The 22,154-nt window shown below is 39.5% G+C and overlaps 1 protein-coding gene across 1 annotated transcript in view; it reads left to right on the forward strand.

The window, feature by feature from the left end:
* The window catches only part of LOC128645335 (histamine N-methyltransferase-like), a 96,113-nt gene that overhangs the window by 15,774 nt on the left and 58,185 nt on the right, over nucleotides 1-22,154 (forward strand). Inside the window, exons 2-3 of the mRNA XM_053698258.1 lie at nucleotides 15,345-15,519; nucleotides 16,959-17,011. Of these exons, the coding sequence (XP_053554233.1) occupies nucleotides 15,383-15,519; nucleotides 16,959-17,011 (190 nt within the window). The 5' untranslated portion in view covers nucleotides 15,345-15,382. The remainder of the gene's footprint in view (nucleotides 1-15,344; nucleotides 15,520-16,958; nucleotides 17,012-22,154) is intronic.

Genomic DNA, 22,154 nt, shown 5'->3' on the forward strand with positions numbered 1-22,154 from the left:
AAAATTATTAACCCCTAAACCTAAGTCTAACACTAACCCTAACACCCCCCTAACTTAAATATTAATTAAATACATCTAAATCTTATTTATATTATTAACTAAGTTAATCCTATTTAAAACTAAATACTTACCTATAAAATAAACCCTAATATAGCTACAATATAAATAATAATTACATTGTAGCTATCTTAGGATTTATATTTATTTTACAGGTAACTTTGTATTTATTTTAGCTAGTTAGAATAGTTATTAAATAGTTATTAACTATTTAATAACTACCTAGCTAAAAGAAATACAAAATTACCTGTAAAATAAATCCTAACCTAAGTTACAATTAAACCTAACACTACACTATCATTAAATTAATTAAACTACCTACAAATAACTACAATTAAATACAATTACATAAACTAACTAAAGTACAAAAAATAAAAAAAGCTAAGATACAAAAAATAAAAAATAAAAGTTACAAACATTTTAAAACATATTACAACAATTTTAAGCTACTTACACCTAATCTAAGCCCCCTAATAAAATAACAAACCCCCCCAAAATAAAAAAATGCCCTACCCTATTCTACATTAAAAAGTAAACAGCTCTTTTGCCTTACCAGCCCTTAAAAGGGCCTTTTGTGGGGGCATGCCCCAAAGTTCAGCTCTTTTGCCTGTAAAAGAAAAATACAACCCCCCCCAACATTAAAACCCACCACCCACATACCCCTAATCTAACCCAAATCCCCCTTAAAATAACCTAACACTAATCCCCTGAAGATCATCCTACCTTTAGTTGTCTTCACTCAGCCGAGCCACCGATGGAACTGAAGAGGACATCCGGACCGGCAGAAGTTATCCTCCAAGGGGCGCTGAAGAAATCTTCCATCCAATGAAGTGATCCTCCAAGCGGCGCTGAAGAAATCTTCCATCCGGGCGAGGTCATCTTCCAAGAGGCGCTGAAGAAGTCTTCTATCCGGGCGAGGTCATCGTCGAAGCCGGGTCTTGAATCTTCATCCCGCCGACGCGGAACATCCTCCTTTCCCGACGAACTACCGACGAATGAAGGCTCCTTTAAGGGACGTCATCCAAGATGGCATCCCTTCAATTCCGATTGGCTGATAGGATTCTATCAGCCAATCAGAATTAAGGTAGGAAAAATCTGATTGGCTGATGGAATCAGCCAATCAGATTCAAGTTCAATCCGATTGGCTGATCCAATCAGCCAATCAGATTGAGCTCGCATTCTATTGGCTGATCGGAACAGCCAATAGAATGTGAGCTCAATCTGATTGGCTGATTGGATCAGCCAATCGGATTGAACTTGAATCTGATTGGCTAATTCCATCAGCCAATCAGATTTTTCCTACCTTAATTCCGATTGGCTGATAGAATCCTATCAGCCAATCGGAATTGAAGGGACGCCATCTTGGATGACGTCCCTTAAAGGAGCCTTCATTCGTCGGTAGTTCGTCAGGAAAGGAGGATGTTCCGCGTCGGCGGGATGAAGATTCAAGACCCGGCTTCGACGATGACCTCGCCTGGATAGAAGACTTCTTCAGCGCCTCTTGGAAGATGACCTCGTCCGGATGGAAGATTTCTTCAGCGCCGCTTGGAGGATCACTTCATCGGATGGAAGATTTCTTCAGCGCCCCTTGGAGGATAACTTCTGCCGGTCCGGATGTCCTCTTCAGTTCCATCGGTGGCTCGGCTGAGTGAAGACAACTAAAAGTAGGATGATCTTCAGGGGATTAGTGTTAGGTTATTTTAAGGGGGGTTTGGGTTAGATTAGGGGTATGTGGGTGGTGGGTTTTAATGTTGGGGGGGGTTGTATTTTTCTTTTACAGGCAAAAGAGCTGAACTTTGGGGCATGCCCCCACAAAAGGCCCTTTTAAGAGCTGGTAAGTTTATGTAATTGTATTTAATTGTAGTTATTTGTAGGTAGTTTAATTAATTAATTTAATGATAGTGTAGTGTTAGGTTTAATTGTAACTTAGGTTAGGATTTATTTTACAGGTAATTTTGTATTTCTTCTAGCTAGGTAGTTATTAAATAGTTAATAACTATTTAATAACTATTCTAACTAGCTAAAATAAATACAAAGTTACCTGTAAAATAAATATATATCCTAAGATAGCTACAATGTAATTATTAATTATATTGTAGCTATATTAGGGTTTATTTTACAGGTAAGTATTTAGTTTTAAATAGGAATAATTTATTAAAGTATAGTGTAGTGTTAGGTGTAATTGTAACTTAGGTTAGTTTTTATTTTACAGGTTAATATCTCTTTATTTTAGCTAGGTAAGCTATTAAATAGTTAATAACTATTTAATAGCTATTGTACCTAGTTAAAATAAATTGAAAGGTACCTGTAAAATAAAAATAAATCCTAAGATAGCTACAATATAATTATTATTTATATTGTAGCTATATTAGGGTTTATTTTATAGGTAAGTATTTAGTTTTAAATAGGATTAACTTAGTTAATAATATAAATATGATTTAGATGTATTTAATTAATATTTAAGTTAGGGGGGTGTTAGGGTTAGTGTTAGACTTAGGTTTAGGGGTTAATAATTTTATTACAGTGGTAGCGGTGTAGTGGGGGGCAGGATAGGGGTTAATAAATTTATTATAGGTGCCGACGGTGTAGGGGGGGCAGGATAGGGGTTAATAAATTTAATATAGGTTGCGGCGGGTTCAGGGAGCGGCGGTTTAGGGTTTAAACATTTTTTTTATTTGCGGCGAGGTGCGGGATCAGCAGGATAGGGGTTAATAACTTTATTACAGAGGGCGGCAGTATAGGGGGGGCAGGATAGGGGTTACTAGGTATAATGTAGGTGGCAGCGGTGTCCGGGAGCGGCGGTTTAGGGGTTAATACATTTATAAGACTTGCGGCGGGGTCTAGGAGCGGCGGTTTAGGGGTTAATACATTTTTAATAGTTGCGGCAGGGTCTAGGAGCGGCGGTTTAGGGGTTAATACATTTTTAATAGTTGCGGCGGGGTCTAGGAGTGGCAGTTTAGGGGTTATCTAGGAGTGGCAGTTTAGGGGTTAGTAACTTTATTTAGTTGTGGGGGGCTCCGGGGGCGCCGGTATAGGGGGTAGAACAGTGCAGTTTAGTGTGGGTGCTTAGTGACAGGCTAGCAAGAAAGCTGTCAAACAGCCGAAGAGCAGCGAGATCGGATGAGTGATAACTCTCACAGTCTGCTGCTCATCGCCCCGCAGCTTTTTGACAGCTTTTTTTGATAACTTAGGCGTATTTTTTCAGGTCCGCGGCGGGGATGTGAGGCGAGCTTAGGCGGGTGTATTGGGCCGGCGAAGGCAGAAAAGTTGACGGCTTGATAACTACCCCCCATAGTCTCTAGTTGGCAGCCCTTTTTTGGGTTTAGGCTTGAGGGCTCTGTGGGCTCTTTCAATCCCCATACAGTAGTCTTCAAGTTCTCCTGTGATTTGGTGAAACAGCTGGGCTACATAAGAGAGCAGGTCTTAATTGGAAATTGATTCAGGTATTCCTTTCAGTCTAACATTAGATCTCCTACTCCTATTCTCTAGATCTTACAGTTTGTCCTGCATCTCATTAAGCAGTTGTTGTTGTGACACCACTGTCTGAGAGACTTCGTTGAGATCTTCTACTATTGAGTCTGTATGTTCTTCCAGGGAGTCAATCCTGCCACCCAGATCAGCAATCTCGGTTTTTATTTCAAAAAAGCTATTAGAGACTGAAGTGTACATATTGTCTATCTTGTTCCATAGCTTTTCAAAGCTTACAGACATGTCCTTTTTAGAGACTAGGGCTTTAAGGTCTGCCCTTGTTGCAGGTAGAGATTCTTCTTCCAGTGGGTTGGATTCAGTATTTAGCTCCTCTGATTCTTCTGGTGGTCTTTCCGTAGAGCTTGGGGTTTTTAGACCTTGGGATGCTTTAAAAAAGATGTTCATGTTGTTTAATTTAGAAGGCTTGTCTCCCTTTGTCGCCCTCCTAGAGGACATCTCTGAAAGTATTTTCTTGTTCTTGTGTAGTCAGGACTGGTACACCTCACAATCCCTCTTTGGGCCGTAGAGGCAAGATTCTTCTGGTGGTATATTCCCACCAGTTTGGTGTCCTTATTTAGAGAACCTCTGATGTCGCCCCCTTTGGGCTGCTATCTCTTCTGGGCGCAAGGATTACTGGGAGAAGTATTGAGTACCTCTCAATGTGGCGGGGATCCCTTGTATATAGATATGTATTAAGTTTTAGTGGCTAAGCATCCCCAATTGCTGATTATTTTCTTCTTCCTGGTATCACTATACTATTTTTGTTGGTATCTTGCATGTGTTCCTTAGTGATGCAGTGTTCACAAAGTTAGAGGTCAGTGGCGTATATAGAACAAGTAAAAGTTATGATAACTAGATCCCATGTCGCTGCGCCAATATAAACAATAAGACTTCCATGTTTAAAATCTTCACTCTAGCTACTATTTGGGCCATTTCAGGGTTCTGGAGCTTTGTATGGCAATTCAGGGGTTACAAGAGTGGTAATAGTAATAATGTGTAGTGCTGTGGTTTGGGTGTTAGGCCTATGTCGCATTTACACCCTCCCTCATCTTCTTCTCTTCCAGCTTTACTTTAAAAAATGGCGATTTGCGCCAACAACTCCGGGTAATCTCCTCTCCTCTCACTCTTTTTCATTAGGCTTTTTATCTCACCCCTGCTGCTCTTCTAATGTGTGGCTCTATTCTTCAACTGTTTTTGGTGGTGTTTGATGCTTTATTACCTCCAAGACTCCCGGAGCAGGCCACAGCCTCGGCCTTTCCTAGTATTTTGCTGGTTCTGTTTATCCGTTATGTCAAACGTTTGCTTCAATCAACTTAAAGTCAACTTGGATTGACTAGTATGATGTAACTTCTATCCCAGAGTCTTTTCTAGTCAAAGTACCCCCATTTTGTGTCCCAAAACACTGTTAATTATCATTTTTTATACGGAGCTCTGCAGTTTAGCTTCTGCTCAAGGTGCTGGCAAACTCCGCCCCCCATGCTGTGTTATTTAAAGGGACAGTCAAGTCCAAAAAACTTCCATGATTTAAATAGGGAATGTAATTTTAAACAATTTTCCAATTTACTTTTATCACCAATTTTGCTTAGTTCTCTTAATATACTTACTTGAAAGCTAAACCTAGGAGGTTCATATGCTAATTTCTTAGACCTTAAAGACTGCCTCTAATCTGAATGCATTTTGACCACTAGAGGGTATTAGTTCATGTGTTTCATATAGATAACATTGAGCTCATGCACGTGAAGTTACCCTAGAGTGAGCACTAATTGGCTAAAATGCAAGTCTGTCAAAAGAACTGAAATAAGGGGGAAGTTTGCATAGGCACAGATACAAGGTAATCACAGAGGTAAAAATTGTATTTCTATAACAGTGTTGGTTAGGCAAAACTGGGGAATGGATAATAAAGGGATTATCTTTCTTTTTAAAAAACAAAAAATTCTGGTGTTGACTGTCCCTTTAAGCATCATGTATTTCACAATTTGCTATACAACTGGTTTAAACTGACAGGTGCATATGGAATGCCATATTAAACATGCATTTTGAATTAGTAATACACTCTGTGGGATAATTTGTATATTCTATCCATTGTATTCACTGATGAACTAATTAAATGGAGGGTTTATCTCACTCTATTACAACAATACATTTATTTGGTACAATGGGAGTCCCTGCTCTAAAGAATTTCTATGGGTTTAAGTGCAGACCCTGTTACAAGGAGCTTACAATCTAGTGTTGTAGTGCTTTGCTCAAAGAGCGTATAATATTGTATTTAAGGAGAACTTACCTCTGGGTACTTACAGTGTAGAGAAATAAAAGGAATCCCTGATGTAAAATTGCACTCAGCATGTGACATAACACTATTGCCTCTGAAATCTTCAATCTTGCTGCCACTGCCAGAGAGTATTCCAGTCTTTATTATACTGCTTGCCAGATATGGATCAGTCTATGCACATCATGTAAGGATTTTTCATTCAATGCAAGAAGATAGGTGCATGACACACTGCAGTACTTTATTCAGTTTCTAATCTGAGGTATAAAATACAGGGCCATCCCATGACGTATCAAATCTTGTGCTTCACTATGATTCTCTGCTTCAAAAATCTATCAGTAGTACTTCTCCAACGGTGACTGTAGACATTCAAGTTTAGTGTCACAGGCATAGTAGTCCTTGTTCCAGGGTTCCAGCTTCAAGGTGCTTATAACCTAGTAGTATTATTGGTGTCCCTACGTCAAGGCATTACATTGAGGATATAAGTGCTAACATATTAATCATATCATTGTATTCTCTTTGCCAAGATCCTTAACATTATTACATTATACAGATATGTGCAGTGAGAGTGGATTTACACCATTCAATTTCATTGATTATTAAAGTTATAGCAGTGTAAGCATATTTATGCTGTATTGTTGATGTGATAGTTCAAGTTCTAGTGTCACATAGATGATATCTGTGATGAGATCCGGCTCCATGAGCGTACAGACACATATGCAGTGAGGTCAGATCATTGCTCACATTTCTGTCACACTTTTCCTTTACTTTACTATTTGATAAAAATCTTTAGCTTTTATTTGGTTCTGTATGGTTAAAACTTTCTGTACTCTTCAAGAATTATTGATATAAGATATGCAGAAGTTTTGGAACTACATTTCCATGATGCTCATCCAGCATATCAGCTGGCTGAGCATCATGGGATATGTAGTTCCAAAACCTCTGGAGGGCCAAGTTTGAGGATGTCTGATATAAAGTATATTAATATAACCATGTTTTTTGTGCAACGCTGGGAAACAGGTAGTAAAGGCATTATCTATCTTTTTAAACAATAACATTTTTTTCATGTTGACTGTCCCTTTAATTTCTAACAAAACTCCCATTATAATTCCTGAGTTTCCAGTGCTTATATGTTGGCAATAGAATAAAAATGACATGAACTGCTTTGATCTGACAATATCTACAGAGCTATGGCTGAGCCTCAGGATCATGTCATGTGATTACCTCTGGGGTTACCAGCCATACTAGCTAGGAAACTACAGGTCCTAGGTCTGTCATTATTTAATAGTAGAGTCCCCACATTTAGAAGCCTTTATGTCTGTATCAATGTATTTTAATTATAGTTGATCTGAACCATACAAATAGGGTGTTTAGTAGTTTAGCAGGCTGTCCAGTACAATCTGTACTAAAATACTGGACACTTAAAGATCCATGTCTAAATGTAAAGGGCCTTCTAGGCCTTTATGCATTAGAAATATGGCTAAAAAAAAAGGTACACTGTGAATTTTCTGTTATAGGCAACCATGGGGGTGTTTAATCATTGCTGGGTGATTACTTCTGGCAGCCAAGGGGGTCACATCACTACTACGTACAATGGCAACCAAGGGGTGAAAAATATATGTGGTGGGATCAAGGATGGGGCCTAAGGTTTAGCTTTTGTGGGGACATTGTGTGAACCCAGCTACATTCCGTGTCCAGTTACCTATAGGTTGTCCAGCATTTTTACTAGACCAGAGCGGGAGCGAGCTTCATTTATTCCAATAGCGCGACTGGGCGTGCTGTGACTAGCCAGCAAGCCCGCAAAGCACTTTGGATATCCAAAACCTGCTCAGTAGATCCTGGAGCGGAGTCCAATGTTACACTGCAAAATCGGAAAATACTTTTAATTTTCAAAGCTACCGCTTAAATAATGTTATATTATTCTGAACCTTTACTGTCTCTTTAAGTCACCAATTTTGTCCCAGTCCTCAGGTTGTACTTGCAATGTCATTTATGACCTGCGCATATGTGGCATGCACAATCAAAGCCAAAGGTGTGCTGCAAAGATTAACCCTTTGTTCTGCCAGAGAGGGAGCAATACAATGATATACAGAGCCTCAACTAAATGCTGCTTAGTGCACCAGGTATGAGCCACCATTAAAGCGACTATCAACACCAAAATTGTTAGTGTTTAAAAAGATAGATAACGCCTTTACTACCCATTCCCCAGCTTTGCACAACCAACATTGTTATATTACTATACTTTATAAGATTTAAACCTATAAATTTCGGCCTGTTTCTAAGTGCCTCTTATCACATGCTTTTGTATTTGCTTTTCACAACAGGGGAGAGCTAGTTCACGTAAGCCATATAGATAACATTGTGCTCACGCCCGTGGGTTGTGGCAGACACTGCACTAATTTGATAAATTCAAGTCAATAGATAATAAATAAAAAGCCATGTGATCAGGGGGCTGTCAAAAGAGGCTTTGATACAAGGCAATCACAAAGGTAAAAAGTATATTAATATAACTGTGTTGGTTATGCAAAACTGGGCAATAGGTAATAAAGGGATTATCTATCTTTTTAAACATTAAACATTTTTTGGTTGACTGTCCCTTTAACTATAAACTATAAATGTATGTGGCAATTACTAATGTGCAGATCGGCGCTGTATCTAGGGTTGCCACCTTTTGCCCAGAAGATTCCTGGACACTTTCTAAATGGGGGCGTGGCTTGGGGCGTGGCTTGGGGCGTGGCGTTTGGGGCGTGGCTTTGCGCGGCCTCAAAATTAATATGAAATCAAATTTATATGTATATAATATACAGTATATATAATATATATATATATAAGCTTTCAACCAGCCGAAAATACGTTATATTTAGCAGAACTTAGGGAGCATAAGGAGAAAATATATATATATCAGCATGAGGTAACTATAGTCATATCTTGGTGTCAAATGTTTTTTTTTACGTTAAAACAATGCACTGTGCTCACTAAATAAATACTAAATACTTGTCCCCAGTAAGCTGGACCGGTCACCGGCTGCACGAGCACGCACCTCTGCTCACTCACTGTCTTCTTGTCAGATTGTCTCCTCCTGAGTCCTGACTGAGTCCTTAAACAATCTGCGCACGCACTGCAGGCTCAGCGCAACGAGGAACATGGAAGTGAAGTGACATCACGTGACCCCCTCCTCCTCCTCCCTCCTTCCCACATACTCCAGAGTCAGACAGCTCAGGTTCCGTGACTGTCGCTCCTCCCTCCGGGTTATGAGCTCCTCTGCTCTGGCCAGCTGTTTTTTTTAAATCTGCGGTCAGTGCTGTGCCAGCCCCAGGGGAGCTCTTAGCCCGGGGCATTTGACAGTATTTCCGGGGCACGGGACATATAGTCCCAGACCGGGACTGTCCCGGTGAAACCGGGGCAGGTGGCAACCCTAGCTGTATCTCTCTCTCTCTCTCTCTCTCTGTCTATATCTGTCTGTCTGTCTAATCTATTATCTCTCAATTTATATATATAACATTATGCAAATAATCATCATAATGTCTTACTTTTTTGCTTATTAACTCCTTATGCCTGTGCAATGCTGTGCAACAGAAAAATCACCAGTAATTACTTCAGTTGTTTTATAAATAACAAATGTAATAATGTCTGATATATCACATATTTAGAGTTACATATCAGATTTATGAGAATGTAAATGTACTGTTATGGTGATTATATTAATTATGTCTGAGAAAGTTCACTCCAACTTACATTTCTCTCCATTTGAATCTCTCTCAATTTGAATCTGTTGCAGCCGTTACTAGAGTCAGGTTCAGAAATAAACTGTTGGGTTTGGTGGTTTAGTATATATCTCTATCTCAGCCTTGTGCTGTGACTTTCCTTAGTTTTTCTTACTTTTCCCTGTCTGCTTAGGGTTTAAACATGTTTATTTAATGCTATGGGAAGCAGTGAAGACAATTCAGCATAATATAACCAGTCATGCATTAAATTGAAGATTATGAAGATATCAGGTATGGTTACATTTGTCTAGGATAATTATTCATGCCCTTTGGCATCAAGTACTCATATAATGTAGCTTTTTAAACCAAACTAGGTCAACTAGGCCTGTGCCTAGGGCAGTAGGTTTTAGGAAATTCAGCTAATTTGGTAGAATATTTTAATATTTATTCTTATTTTAATATATTCTTATTTTTTTTATTAGTTTAATATAAGTTATCAGTTTATTTTTTGCTTAATAGGGTTCATAATCCCTCCATGCATGCATGTGAGTAGTATATGAAGCAAAAAAAAATAAAATAAAGTATTTGGGGTTAGGTAGCCAATTTCCCAGTGCCTAAGGGAATCACAAAAGCTAAATATGTCACTGTTTCAAACCTCAAACTTGTTTTTGGATTTTGATGCACATAACATTTAAGATAAAATGCCCCATTTCTACTTTGTATCTGGATCAAACTTCATTATTTAAAAAATCCCCATATCCTGGGTGTAATATTTTTCTCTTGCTTATATTTATTCTCATTAATTCAGTGTTATCTATATTGATTTCAACATTTTGGGTGCTCATTAAAGATAATTAAAATGGACTATAGGTTGTAAAAGAAGTTATTGACCATTGAAATAATTACTGAGATATAAACTTTTTATCTACGTGCATCATATGCCAATTTATTGCACTGTGATCTTATATTGCTTAAAGGGGCAGTATAAACCAATTTTCATTTAACTGCATGTAATAGACACTGCTATACAGAATAATATGCACAAATACTGAAATAAAAATACAGTGTAAAACCTTTTAAAATCTTACTTAGAAGCTCCCAAGTTAACACTGTTAATGAGATAAGCCTGGGACACCCACTGAAAGGGACGAATAGCAGAACCTCTCCTGCATATGAAAAGACCTATTACACAAACAGAAGCAATCTGAAGTCTGTATACATCGGTAAACATCTAAAACTTTGGGGCTTGGTTAGGTGTCTGAAAATCAGAACAATGTTATTTAAAAATAATCAAAACTATAATTTTTTACAAAGACACACCCAGATGGGTTATATAAATGGATCATCTACAAAACATGGTCCCAAATATGTGATAACCTAGTGTTATGCTGTTTTAGTTATCACAAAATACAAATAAGAAAATGTATAGATTCATATTATGACTGAATTTGGGAGCTCAGGGTAGAGTTATAAGGATGAGGAGAGACTAGGGGCCCAATGATCTAAAGGTCTCTGGGCTGGTGAGATTATTAAAGAATGCTCTCCAGTCCTTTTTACCATGACAACAGGGTGTCTCATACTGCATTTTTGTATGAGAAGGAGATCCATACGTACAAAAGTGCAGAATAAAATCTGTATTTTAAAAATATTACAAAACAAACAATTGAACTATTCACACAAAAATACACAGGAAAAAATTGTATTAAAGGTTCATCAAAAACCGTAATAAAAATTTGTCACCAAAAATAGTTTTTTTATCAAAAATGTAAAATTTGAAAGTAAATTACACAGGAATAATTTGTATTAAATATGCACAGCATAAATCGTAATTTAAGTACATTGGATGTGCAAAAATCACTTTGAAATTCATACATTTAAATACAAAATATAAAGCGTAATTGTTGTTTTCACGTAAAATGGGCTGAATATGGGTGTTCACATTGTCTGATTTGGAAAGCATTTATTTGCAAATTATGGTGGAAAATAAGTATGTGGTCAATATCAAAAGTTCATCAATGCTTTGTTATATATCCTTTGTTGGCAATGACAGAGGTCAAACATTTTCTGTAAGTCTTCACAAGGTTGTCACACACTGTTGCTGGTATGTTGGCCTGCATGCAGATCTCCTCTAGAGCAGTGATGTTTTGGGGCTGTCACTGGGCAACACAGAATTTCAACTACCTCCAAAGGTTTTCTATGGGGTTGAGATCTGGAGACTGGCTAGGCCACTCCAGGACCTTGAAATGCTTCTTACGAAGCCACTCATTCGTTGCCCGGGTGGTGTGTTTGGGATCATTGTCATGCTGAAAGACCCAGCCACGTTTAATCTTCAATGCCCTTGCTGATGGAAGGAGGTTTGCACTCAAAATCTCACAATACATGGCCCCATTCATTCTTTCATGTACACGGATCAGTCGTCCTGTTACCTTTGCAGAGAAACAGCCCCAAAGCATGATGTTGCCACTCCCATGCTTCACAGTAGGTATGGTGTTCTTTGGTTGCAACTCAGCATTCTCTCTCCTCCAAACACGAAGAGTTGTGTTTCTACCAAACAGTTCTACTTTGGTTTCATCTGACCATATGACATTCTCCCAATCCGCATCCAAATGCTCTCTAGCATACTTCAGACTGGCCCGGACATGTACTGGCTCCTGAGTCCCTGGCGGCGTAGTGTGTTACTGATGGTAGCCTTTGTTACGTTGGTCCCAGCTATCAGCAGGTCATTCACTAGGCCCCCCGTGTGGTTCTGGGATGTTTGCTCACTGTTCTTGTGATCATTTTGACCCCACGGGGTGAGATCTTGCGTGGAGCCCCAGATCGAGGGAGATTATCAGTGGTCTTGTATGTCTTTCATTTTCTAATTATTGCTCCCACAGCTGATTTCTTCACACCAAGCTGCTTGTCTATTGCAGATTCAGTCTTCCCAGCCTGGTGCAGGTCTACAATTTTGTTTCTGGTGTCCTTCAACAGCTCTTTGGTCTTTACCATAGTGGAGTTTGGAGTGTGACTGTTTGAGGTTGTGGAGAGGTGTCTTTTATACTGAAAACAAGTTCAAACAGGTGCCATTAATACAGGTAATGAGTGGAGGACAGAGGAACCTCTTAAAGAAGAAGATACAGGTCTGTGAGAGCCAGAAATCTTGCTTGTTTGTAGGTGACCAAATATTTATTTTCCATCATAATATGCAAATAAATTGTTTCCAAATCAGACAATGTGATTTTCTGGATTTGTTTCCACATAGTTGAGGTACACCTATGATGAAAATTACAGGCCTCTCTCATCTTCTTAAGTGGGAGAACTTGCACAATTGGTGGCTGACTAAATACTTTTTTGCCCCACTGTATGCAGAAAGCAGCATAATGTGATTTATATTGGCTGCAGGATTTAATTTTTAAATTACACACGCTGCTCACTGTTAAGTTCGCTCCACAGTGCGGGGTGCCTTTCCACCGAGCTCCATTACTTTCAATAGGAGACATTTCGCCATTCGCAGGGACTGCCCCCTTTTATGATAATTCCAACAGGGCAGCCCCTGCAAGTTTTGGCAAGAAAAACCATGTCTGAAATTGTGAGGTTTAGATCATTGGGCCCTAGGGCTCTAAAAGGGGCCAAGGAGACAGGCTTCCCAATGATAACCCCTTTTAAGCATAATGTAAGGTCATCCTGTTGTATACTGTGACCAGACCTTGAAGTAGCAATAGTAACTGATGAAGCCCGGGTACACATATGTTTGTGGACCTGTGGCATCAATGCAGGCTGCTGGTAGGTCTGTAGCAGCAATGTAGGCTGATGATAATTCTGTAGCAGCAATGCAGACTGCTGGTAGGTCTGTAACAGCAATGCAGACTGCAGGTAGGTCTGTAGCAGCAATGCAGACTGCTGGTAGGTCTGTAGCAGCAATGCAGGCTGCTGGTAGGTCTGTAGCAGCAATGCAGACTGCTGATAAGTCTGTAGCAGCAATGCAGGCTGCTGGTAGGTCTGTAGCAGCAATGCAGACTGCTGATAAGTCTGTAGCAGCAATGCAGGCTGTCGATAAGTCTGTAGCAGCAATGCAGACTGCTGGTAGGTCTGTAGCAGTAATGCAGACTGCAGGTAGGTCTGCAGCAGCAATGCAGACTGCTGGTAGGTTTGTAGCAGCAATGCGGGCTGCTGATAAGTCTGTAGCAGCAATGTAGACTGCTGGTAGGTCTGTAGCAGCAATGCAAACTGCTGGTAGGTCTGTAGCAGCAATGCAGACTGCTGGTAGGTCTGTAGCAGCAATGCAGACTGCAGGTAGGTCTTTAGCAGCAATGCAGACTGCTGGTAGGTTTGTAGCAGCAATGCAGACTGCTGGAAGGTCTGTAGCAGCAATGCAGCTTGCTGGTAGGTCTGTAGCAGAAATACATGCTGCTGGTAGATCTGTAGAAGCAATGCAGGCTGACATGTCTGTGGAAAAGGGAATGCTGCAAGGTATAAGTAAAACTACAATGTAAGTGCATATGTCTGTGGCAGAGTCAATGCACCAACACAAACTGATATCCCCGTGGTGATACCAATACAGGAACACACACATTATTTTTTTGACAGTAGCAATTGCAGGAACACAGAAAACCCAAGGCTGATAAGCATAAGGGCTAGAAGCAAAGCACAAAGTCAGGCAGTCAAGAGAGTACACAGCAACACAATTAGGGTCATATATTAACCAAACCAAAATTGTAGAATAAAAGCAGCTGAGCAAACACTGGAACCGAGGTACAGACAGGTTGGTTACAAAGGGAGATGTTCTAAAGACAGCAGGCAGCTCCCAGAAAATAAAGGCAAAGTTGATGGGACCCTCTAGTGGCACATGACATGAGTAACAGGGTGCAAGAACAAACCCTCAGTGCATGCTTACAATAATAAGATAGTATGGTTTGGAATACAGTACAAAGCATTAGGCATGTGCATTATATTAGGCTCAAATATCTGTATGTGCATAGATATTTGAGTGTTGGCATTGTTGTCAATTAAATACGGTGCTGAATATATATAAATGACAGACATTTCTGGGCTTTGTTTCACTAATAAATAACAAAGCCCAAAATAATGTATTACATCATGAGTTACAGAAATTTGGCATAAAGGGGCAGATAATCAGTGATAAAAAAAATTAAAAAAAATAATTCATAGAATTTTAGCAGAGTGCTCAACTTCTTAAAGGGACATGAAACCCAGAAAATGTATTTCATGATTCAGATAGAGAATACAATTTTAAACAACTTTCTAATTTACTTCTATTATCTAATCTGTTTTATTATCTTGGTATCATTTATTGAAGGAGCAGCATTGCACTACTGGTTTCTAACTGAACACATGGGTGAGCTAATGACCATCAGTTTATATATGCAGCCACCAATCAACAGCTAGAACCTAGGTTCTCTGCTGCACATGAACTTTCCTAGATAAACATTTCATCAAAGGATAACAAGAGAAAGAAGCAAATTAAATAATAGTAGTAAATTGGAAAGTTGTGTGAAATTGTATTCTCTATCTGAATTGTGAAAGAAAACTTTTGGGTTTCATGTCCCTTTAAGTAAAATAATTTGCCTTACTTTAAAATATGCCTCCTCTTCAATGACACCCTCACCTGTCTCACAAATTATTAATTTATTTTACATTATAGAACCCATGAACTAAATAGTGTTTTATTGAATTAGGTTCCCTAAAATAATATACAAACTGTATAATCAGATAGGCTGTTATTCAGTAAGAAAATGTATAAATCCGCTTCCTGAATACATTTAATCTGAGAACATGAATGTATTGTCATATGCCATCATCTTCCTTATCGTCATCTACATATCACAAAACATTTTATTTTATTTCTACAGTTTGGCAAATAGACTGAACAGGTTAATTATTGACAAACATGGACTCATCTTTAAGAAGTCTAATCACAGATCCCGTTCAGTATTCAGAAGCCTTCTTTATGTACCTTAACCGCTCAACAGAACATGAATGCATGCAGAGATTTATTGATACAAAGCTATCTGATATCATATCAAGGTAAATAGAGCATTCTTTTTATACAATTTCAGTTAAAATGTTTGTATAATACTGAAACCCATACAGGAACCATATTTTTTATTAAGCAACCAACTATTTAGAGATGCCTGCCAACAAAGAGATACTTTTATGGAAGTTTAAAAGGATATTCCAGCCAAAATTGGAATTCACATGGATGCATTTCAGTTTTGAATAGAAGCATTTTTGTAATATACATGTATTAGCAAAAATGCTTCTAATAAAAGCTATAGCTGTTTTAAAAGTGTATTTAAGTATGCACCTTGCACCAGCATTTTAAACACAGCACTTGCTCAGAGAGTCTAAGGTGCTTGTACCACCTGGTAATGGTGCAATTTGTTAATTGCTGACATGGTACAATCCCCACCGGAGCTCTGAGCAGCTGCAGTATTTAAAATGCTGGAGCACTGAGAATATCTAGCTATGTTTCACATGCAGAGGAAAATGCTAACACTAAAACAGTGATAACTTGTACTTTATTTTTACTGATACACGTATATTGCAAATATGTTTCTATTCAAAGATTTCATTCATCTATGTGTATTTAAATTTTGAGAGGAATGGTCCTTTAAGTAATACAATTTTGCTTCCATATACAATCCATTACTGCATTTTGCTCTCTGCATAGAACACATCTAAATCTGTGCTGTGGATTATATGGGGGAGGGAGTAAATGTAGGATAGTTGGCAAAACGAGTGCAAATAACCAAGCTTGAAATGCTAGACAGTACCCAATGAACTCCTGCCTATTGGTGCAAGTAGTGTTACTATTTTTGAAGCACTAAAAGCTTGACAATAACTTTACAAACAACATTTTTCAAATCCATCTCACAATGGTTTTACTATTAAAATTTCTTACTTTCCATTTTGTATTTCTTAAACTAGATTCTGATATACTGAGAGTCATCCTGCAGCAAACATTTATAATTGTACTCTTGCAGTACCGGGGAGAGAAGGATCATCAAATGGAGCTTAGAAGCAAGAGAACACTATGGGTGCAGCAGCACCCACTCTATGTGCTGATGGTTATAGGTAAAGCTAGAGAGCATAAGGTGTTGCTGTACCATGTGCTGTTGGAGAGGCAGAAGATGCAGATACATAAACAGCTTGACTTGCAGGGAAGGGTGATTGTACTAGGCACAGAGTGCACTCATCCATGGCACATGTAGTGATGTAGTGCAAGTAGGTGATATGAATAGCCACAGCCATGCCACACCCACCACATTGCCTCAAAATATGTTTTGGAAATTCCCGTGAAATAGATGGTCAACCTAGTCAGGAAGAATGTAATTTTAAGTATTGTAGATTATGTTATGAAAATTACTACAAAAGGAACAAATGAAATAAAGCTCTTAAAGATGTTGTTTAGATGTTATTACATAGGCTATAAATGCACATGACATATATCATCTTTATTTCAGAATAGGCAGTGGGAAGTCTCCTATCAATGTCTTGAGTTTAGGAAGTGGAACAGGTATGTTAACATGAACCTCTTAACAGTTTAAATCTAGGTTGCCTAAATGACGATAGTTTTTAAAATAAAATAAAAAAAAATGTGTAAATATACCAAATTATGTAAGTCCAAAGATAGTATACAGTTATTTTTTGTTAGTAATTTCCTATGTAATTTTAACTAAAAAAGGGATTATAATCCTATAATATAAAAGGCCAAGGCCTAGATTTAGAGTTCGGCGGTAGCCGTCAAAACCAGCGTTAGAGGCTCCTAACGCTGGTTTTGGCCTCCCGCTGGTATTTGGAGTCAGTGATTAAAGGGTCTAACGCTCACTTTTCAGCCGCGACTTTTCCATACCGCAGATCCCCCTACGCCATTTGCGTAGCCTATCTTTTCAATGGGATCTTTCTAACGCTGGTATTTAGAGTCGTTTCTGCAGTGAGCGTTAGAGCTCTAACGACAAGATTCCAGCCGCCTGAAAATAGCAGGAGTTAAGAGCTTTCTGGCTAACGCCGGTTTATAAAGCTCTTAACTACTGTACCCTAAAGTACACTAACACCCATAAACTACCTATGTACCCCTAAACCGAGGTCCCCCCACATCGCCGCCACTAATCTGCCGACCGCCACCTACGTTATACTTATGTACCCCTAATCTGCTGCCCCTAACCCCGCCGACCCCTATATTATATTTATTAACCCCTAACTTGCCCCCCACAACGTCGCCGCAAGCTACTTAAAATAATTAACCCCTAATCTTCCGACCGCAAATCGCCGCCACCTACGTTATCCCTATGTACCCCTAATCTGCTGCCCCTAACATCGCCGACCCCTATGTTATATTTATTAACCCCTAATCTGCCCCCCACAACGTCGCCGACACCTACCTACACTTATTAACCCCTAATCTGCCGAGCGGACCTGAGCGCTACTATAATAAATGTATTAACCCCTAATCCGCCTCACTAACCCTATCATAAATATTATTAACCCCTAATCTGCCCTCCCTAACATCGCCGACACCTAACTTCAATTATTAACCCCTAATCTGCCGACCGGAGCTCACCGCTATTCTAATAAATGTATTAACCCCTAAAGCTAAGTCTAACCCTAATACTAACACCCCCCTAACTTAAATATAATTTACATCTAACGAAATAAATTAACTCTTATTAAATAACTTATTCCTATTTAAAGCTAAATACTTACCTGTAAAATAAATCATAATATAGCTACAATATAAATTACATTTATATTATAGCTATTTTAGGATTAATATTTATTTTACAGGCAACTTTGTAATTATTTTAACCAGGTACAATAGCTATTAAATAGTTAAGAACTATTTAATAGTTACCTAGTTAAAATAATTACAAATTTACCTGTAAAATAAATCCTAACCTAAGTTATAATTAAACCTAACACTACCCTATCAATAAAATAATTAAATAAACTACCTACAATTACCTACAATTAACCTAACACTACACTATCAATAAATTAAATAAACACAATTGCTACAAATAAATACAATTAAATAAACTATCTAAAGTACAAAAATAAAAAAGAACTAAGTTACAGAAAATAAAAAAATATTTACAAACATAAGAAAAATATTACAACAATTTTAAACTAATTACACCTACTCTAAGCCCCCTAATAAAATAACAAAGACCCCCAAAATAAAAAATTCCCTACCCTATTCTAAAATACAAAAATTACAAGCTCTTTTACCTTACCAGCCCTGAACAGGGCCCTTTGCGGGGCATGCCCCAAGAATTTCAGCTCTTTTGCCTGTAAAAAAAAACATACAATACCCCCCCCCCAACATTACAACCCACCACCCACATACCCCTAATCTAACCCAAACCCCCCTTAAATAAACCTAACACTAAGCCCCTGAAGATCTTCCTACCTTGTCTTCACCTCACCAGGTATCACCGATCCGTCCTGGCTCCAAGATCTTCATCCAACCCAAGCGGGGGTTGGCGATCCATAATCCGGTGCTCCAAAGTCTTCCTCCTATCCGGCAAGAAGAGGACATCCGGACCGGCAAACATCTTCTCCAAGCGGCATCTTCTATGTTCTTCCATCCGATGACGACCGGCTCCATCTTGAAGACCTCCAGCGCGGATCCATCCTCTTCTTCCGACGACTAGACGACGAATGACGGTTCCTTTAAGGGACGTCATCCAAGATGGCGTCCCTCGAATTCTGATTGGCTGATAGGATTCTATCAGCCAATCGGAATTAAGGTAGGAATTTTCTGATTGGCTGATGGAATCAGCCAATCAGAATCAAGTTCAATCCGATTGGCTGATCCAATCAGCCAATCAGATTGAGCTTGCATTCTATTGGCTGTTCCGATCAGCCAATAGAATGCGAGCTCAGTCTGATTGGCTGATGGGATCGGCCAATCGGATTGAACTTGATTCTGATTGGCTGATTCCATCAGCCAATCAGAAAATTCCTACCTTAATTCCGATTGGCTGATAGAATCCTATCAGCCAATCGGAATTCGAGGGACGCCATCTTGGATGACGTCCCTTAAAGGAACCGTCATTCGTCGTCTAGTCGTCGGAAGAAGAGGATGGATCCGCGCTGGAGGTCTTCAAGATGGAGCCGGTCGTCATCGGATGGAAGAACATAGAAGATGCCGCTTGGAGAAGATGTTTGCCGGTCCGGATGTCCTCTTCTTGCCGGATAGGAGGAAGACTTTGGAGCACCGGATTATGGATCGCCAACCCCCGCTTGGGTTGGATGAAGATCTTGGAGCCAGGACGGATCGGTGATACCTGGTGAGGTGAAGACAAGGTAGGAAGATCTTCAGGGGCTTAGTGTTAGGTTTATTTAAGGGGGGTTTGGGTTAGATTAGGGGTATGTGGGTGGTGGGTTGTAATGTTGGGGGGGGTATTGTATGTTTTTTTTTACAGGCAAAAGAGCTGAAATTCTTGGGGCATGCCCCGCAAAGGGCCCTGTTCAGGGCTGGTAAGGTAAAAGAGCTTGTAATTTTTGTATTTTAGAATAGGGTAGGGAATTTTTTATTTTGGGGGTCTTTGTTATTTTATTAGGGGGCTTAGAGTAGGTGTAATTAGTTTAAAATTGTTGTAATATTTTTCTTATGTTTGTAAATATTTTTTTATTTTCTGTAACTTAGTTCTTTTTTATTTTTTGTACTTTAGATAGTTTATTTAATTGTATTTATTTGTAGCAATTGTGTTTATTTAATTTATTGATAGTGTAGTGTTAGGTTAATTGTAGGTAATTGTAGGTAGTTTATTTAATTATTTTATTGATAGGGTAGTGTTAGGTTTAATTATAACTTAGGTTAGGATTTATTTTACAGGTCAATTTGTAATTATTTTAACTAGGTAACTATTAAATAGTTCTTAACTATTTAATAGCTATTGTACCTAGTTAAAATAAATACCAAGTTGCCTGTAAAATAAATATTAATCCTAAAATAGCTATAATATAAATGTAATTTATATTGTAGCTATATTAGGATTTATTTTACAGGTAAGTATTTAGCTTTAAATAGGAATCATTTATTTAATATGAGTTAATTTATTTCGTTAGATAAAAATTATATTTAACTTAGGGGGGTGTTAGTGTTAGGGTTAGACTTAGCTTTAGGGGTTAATACATTTATTAGAATAGCGGTGAGCTCCGGTCGGCAGATTAGGGGTTAATAATTGAAGGTAGGTGTCGGCGATGTTAGGGAGGGCAGATTAGGGGTTAATACTATTTATGATAGGGTTAGTGAGGCGGATTAGGGGTTAATACATTTATTATAGTAGCGCTCAGGTCCGCTCGGCAGATTAGGGGTTAATAAGTGTAGGTAGGTGTCAGCGACGTTGTGGGGGGCAGATTAGGGGTTAATAAATATAACATAGGGGTCGGCGATGTTAGGGCAGCAGATTAGGGGTACATAGGGATAACGTAGGTGGCGGCGGTTTACGGAGCGGCAGATTAGGGGTTAAAAGTGTAATGCAGGGGTCAGCGATAGCGGGGGCGGCAGATTAGGGGTTAATAAGTGTAAGGTTAGGGGTGTTTAGACTCGGGGTACATGTTAGAGTGTTAGGTGCAGACGTAGGAAGTGTTTCCCCATAGGAAACAATGGGGCTGCGTTAGGAGCTGAACGCTGCTTTTTTGCAGGTGTTAGGTTTTTTTTCAGCTCAAACAGCCCCATTGTTTCCTATGGGAGAATCGTGCACGAGCACGTTTTTGAGGCCGGCCGCGTCCGTAATCAACTCTGGTATCGAGAGTTGCATTTGCGGTAAAAATGCTCTACGCTCCTTTTTTGGAGCCTAACGCAGCATTTGTTTGAACTCTCGATACCAGAGTTAAATTTATGGTGCGGCCAGAAAAAAACCCGCGGAGCGTTAACAGCCCTTTTACCGCCGAACTCTAAATCTAGGCCCAAGTGTGTTTGTCTGAAGCTGTCATGCTCAGTAGAGACTGCGCAAGGACAAAAACCTGGCCTTCAATAAACTGACCTAGCACCTGATCCGTGAAGGAGGTGAGGCTAGCCGGGCGTGAAGTGGCAGAGCCAGTGGGCGTGACCGGGCCGGGCGGGGCCAGACGGGTGGGGCAGGGTGGGGCTGGGCGGGAGCAGCTGTGGCCATCTGCTGTGAGAGAGAGAGCGCACAAGAGGGGGGATATAGAGCAAAAGAGGGGAGGATAGAGCAAAAGAGAGGGGTGAGAGAGAGCAAAAGAGAGGGGTGAGAGAGGAAAAGAGAAGTGGGAGAGAGAGCAAAAGAGAGGTGGGAGAGAGTAAAAGAGAGGGGGAGAAAGAGCAAAAGAGAGGGGAGAGAGAGCAAAAGAGAGAGGGGAGAGCAAGCAAAAGAGAGGGGGAGAGCAAAAGAAGTGGAGAGAGAGAGCAAAAGAGGGGGAGAGAGAGCAAAAGACAGGGAGAAAGAGAGAGAGCAAAAGAAAGGGGGAGAGAACTAGAGCAAAAGAGAGGAGGAGAGAGAGAGCAAAAGAGAGGGGAAGAGCGAGAGAGAGCAAAAAAGAGGGGGGAGATAAAGAGAGAGAGAGCAAAAGAAAGGGGGGAGAGAATGAGAGAGAGCAAAAGAGAGGAGGGAGAGAGCGCAAAAGAGAGGGGGAGAGAGCGCAAAAGAGAGAGGAGAGAGAGAGCACAACAGAGAGGGGGAGAGAGAGAG

The sequence above is a fragment of the Bombina bombina genome, chromosome 1, assembly GCF_027579735.1.
Source record: "Bombina bombina isolate aBomBom1 chromosome 1, aBomBom1.pri, whole genome shotgun sequence".
Classification (NCBI taxonomy): Eukaryota; Metazoa; Chordata; class Amphibia; order Anura; family Bombinatoridae; genus Bombina; species Bombina bombina.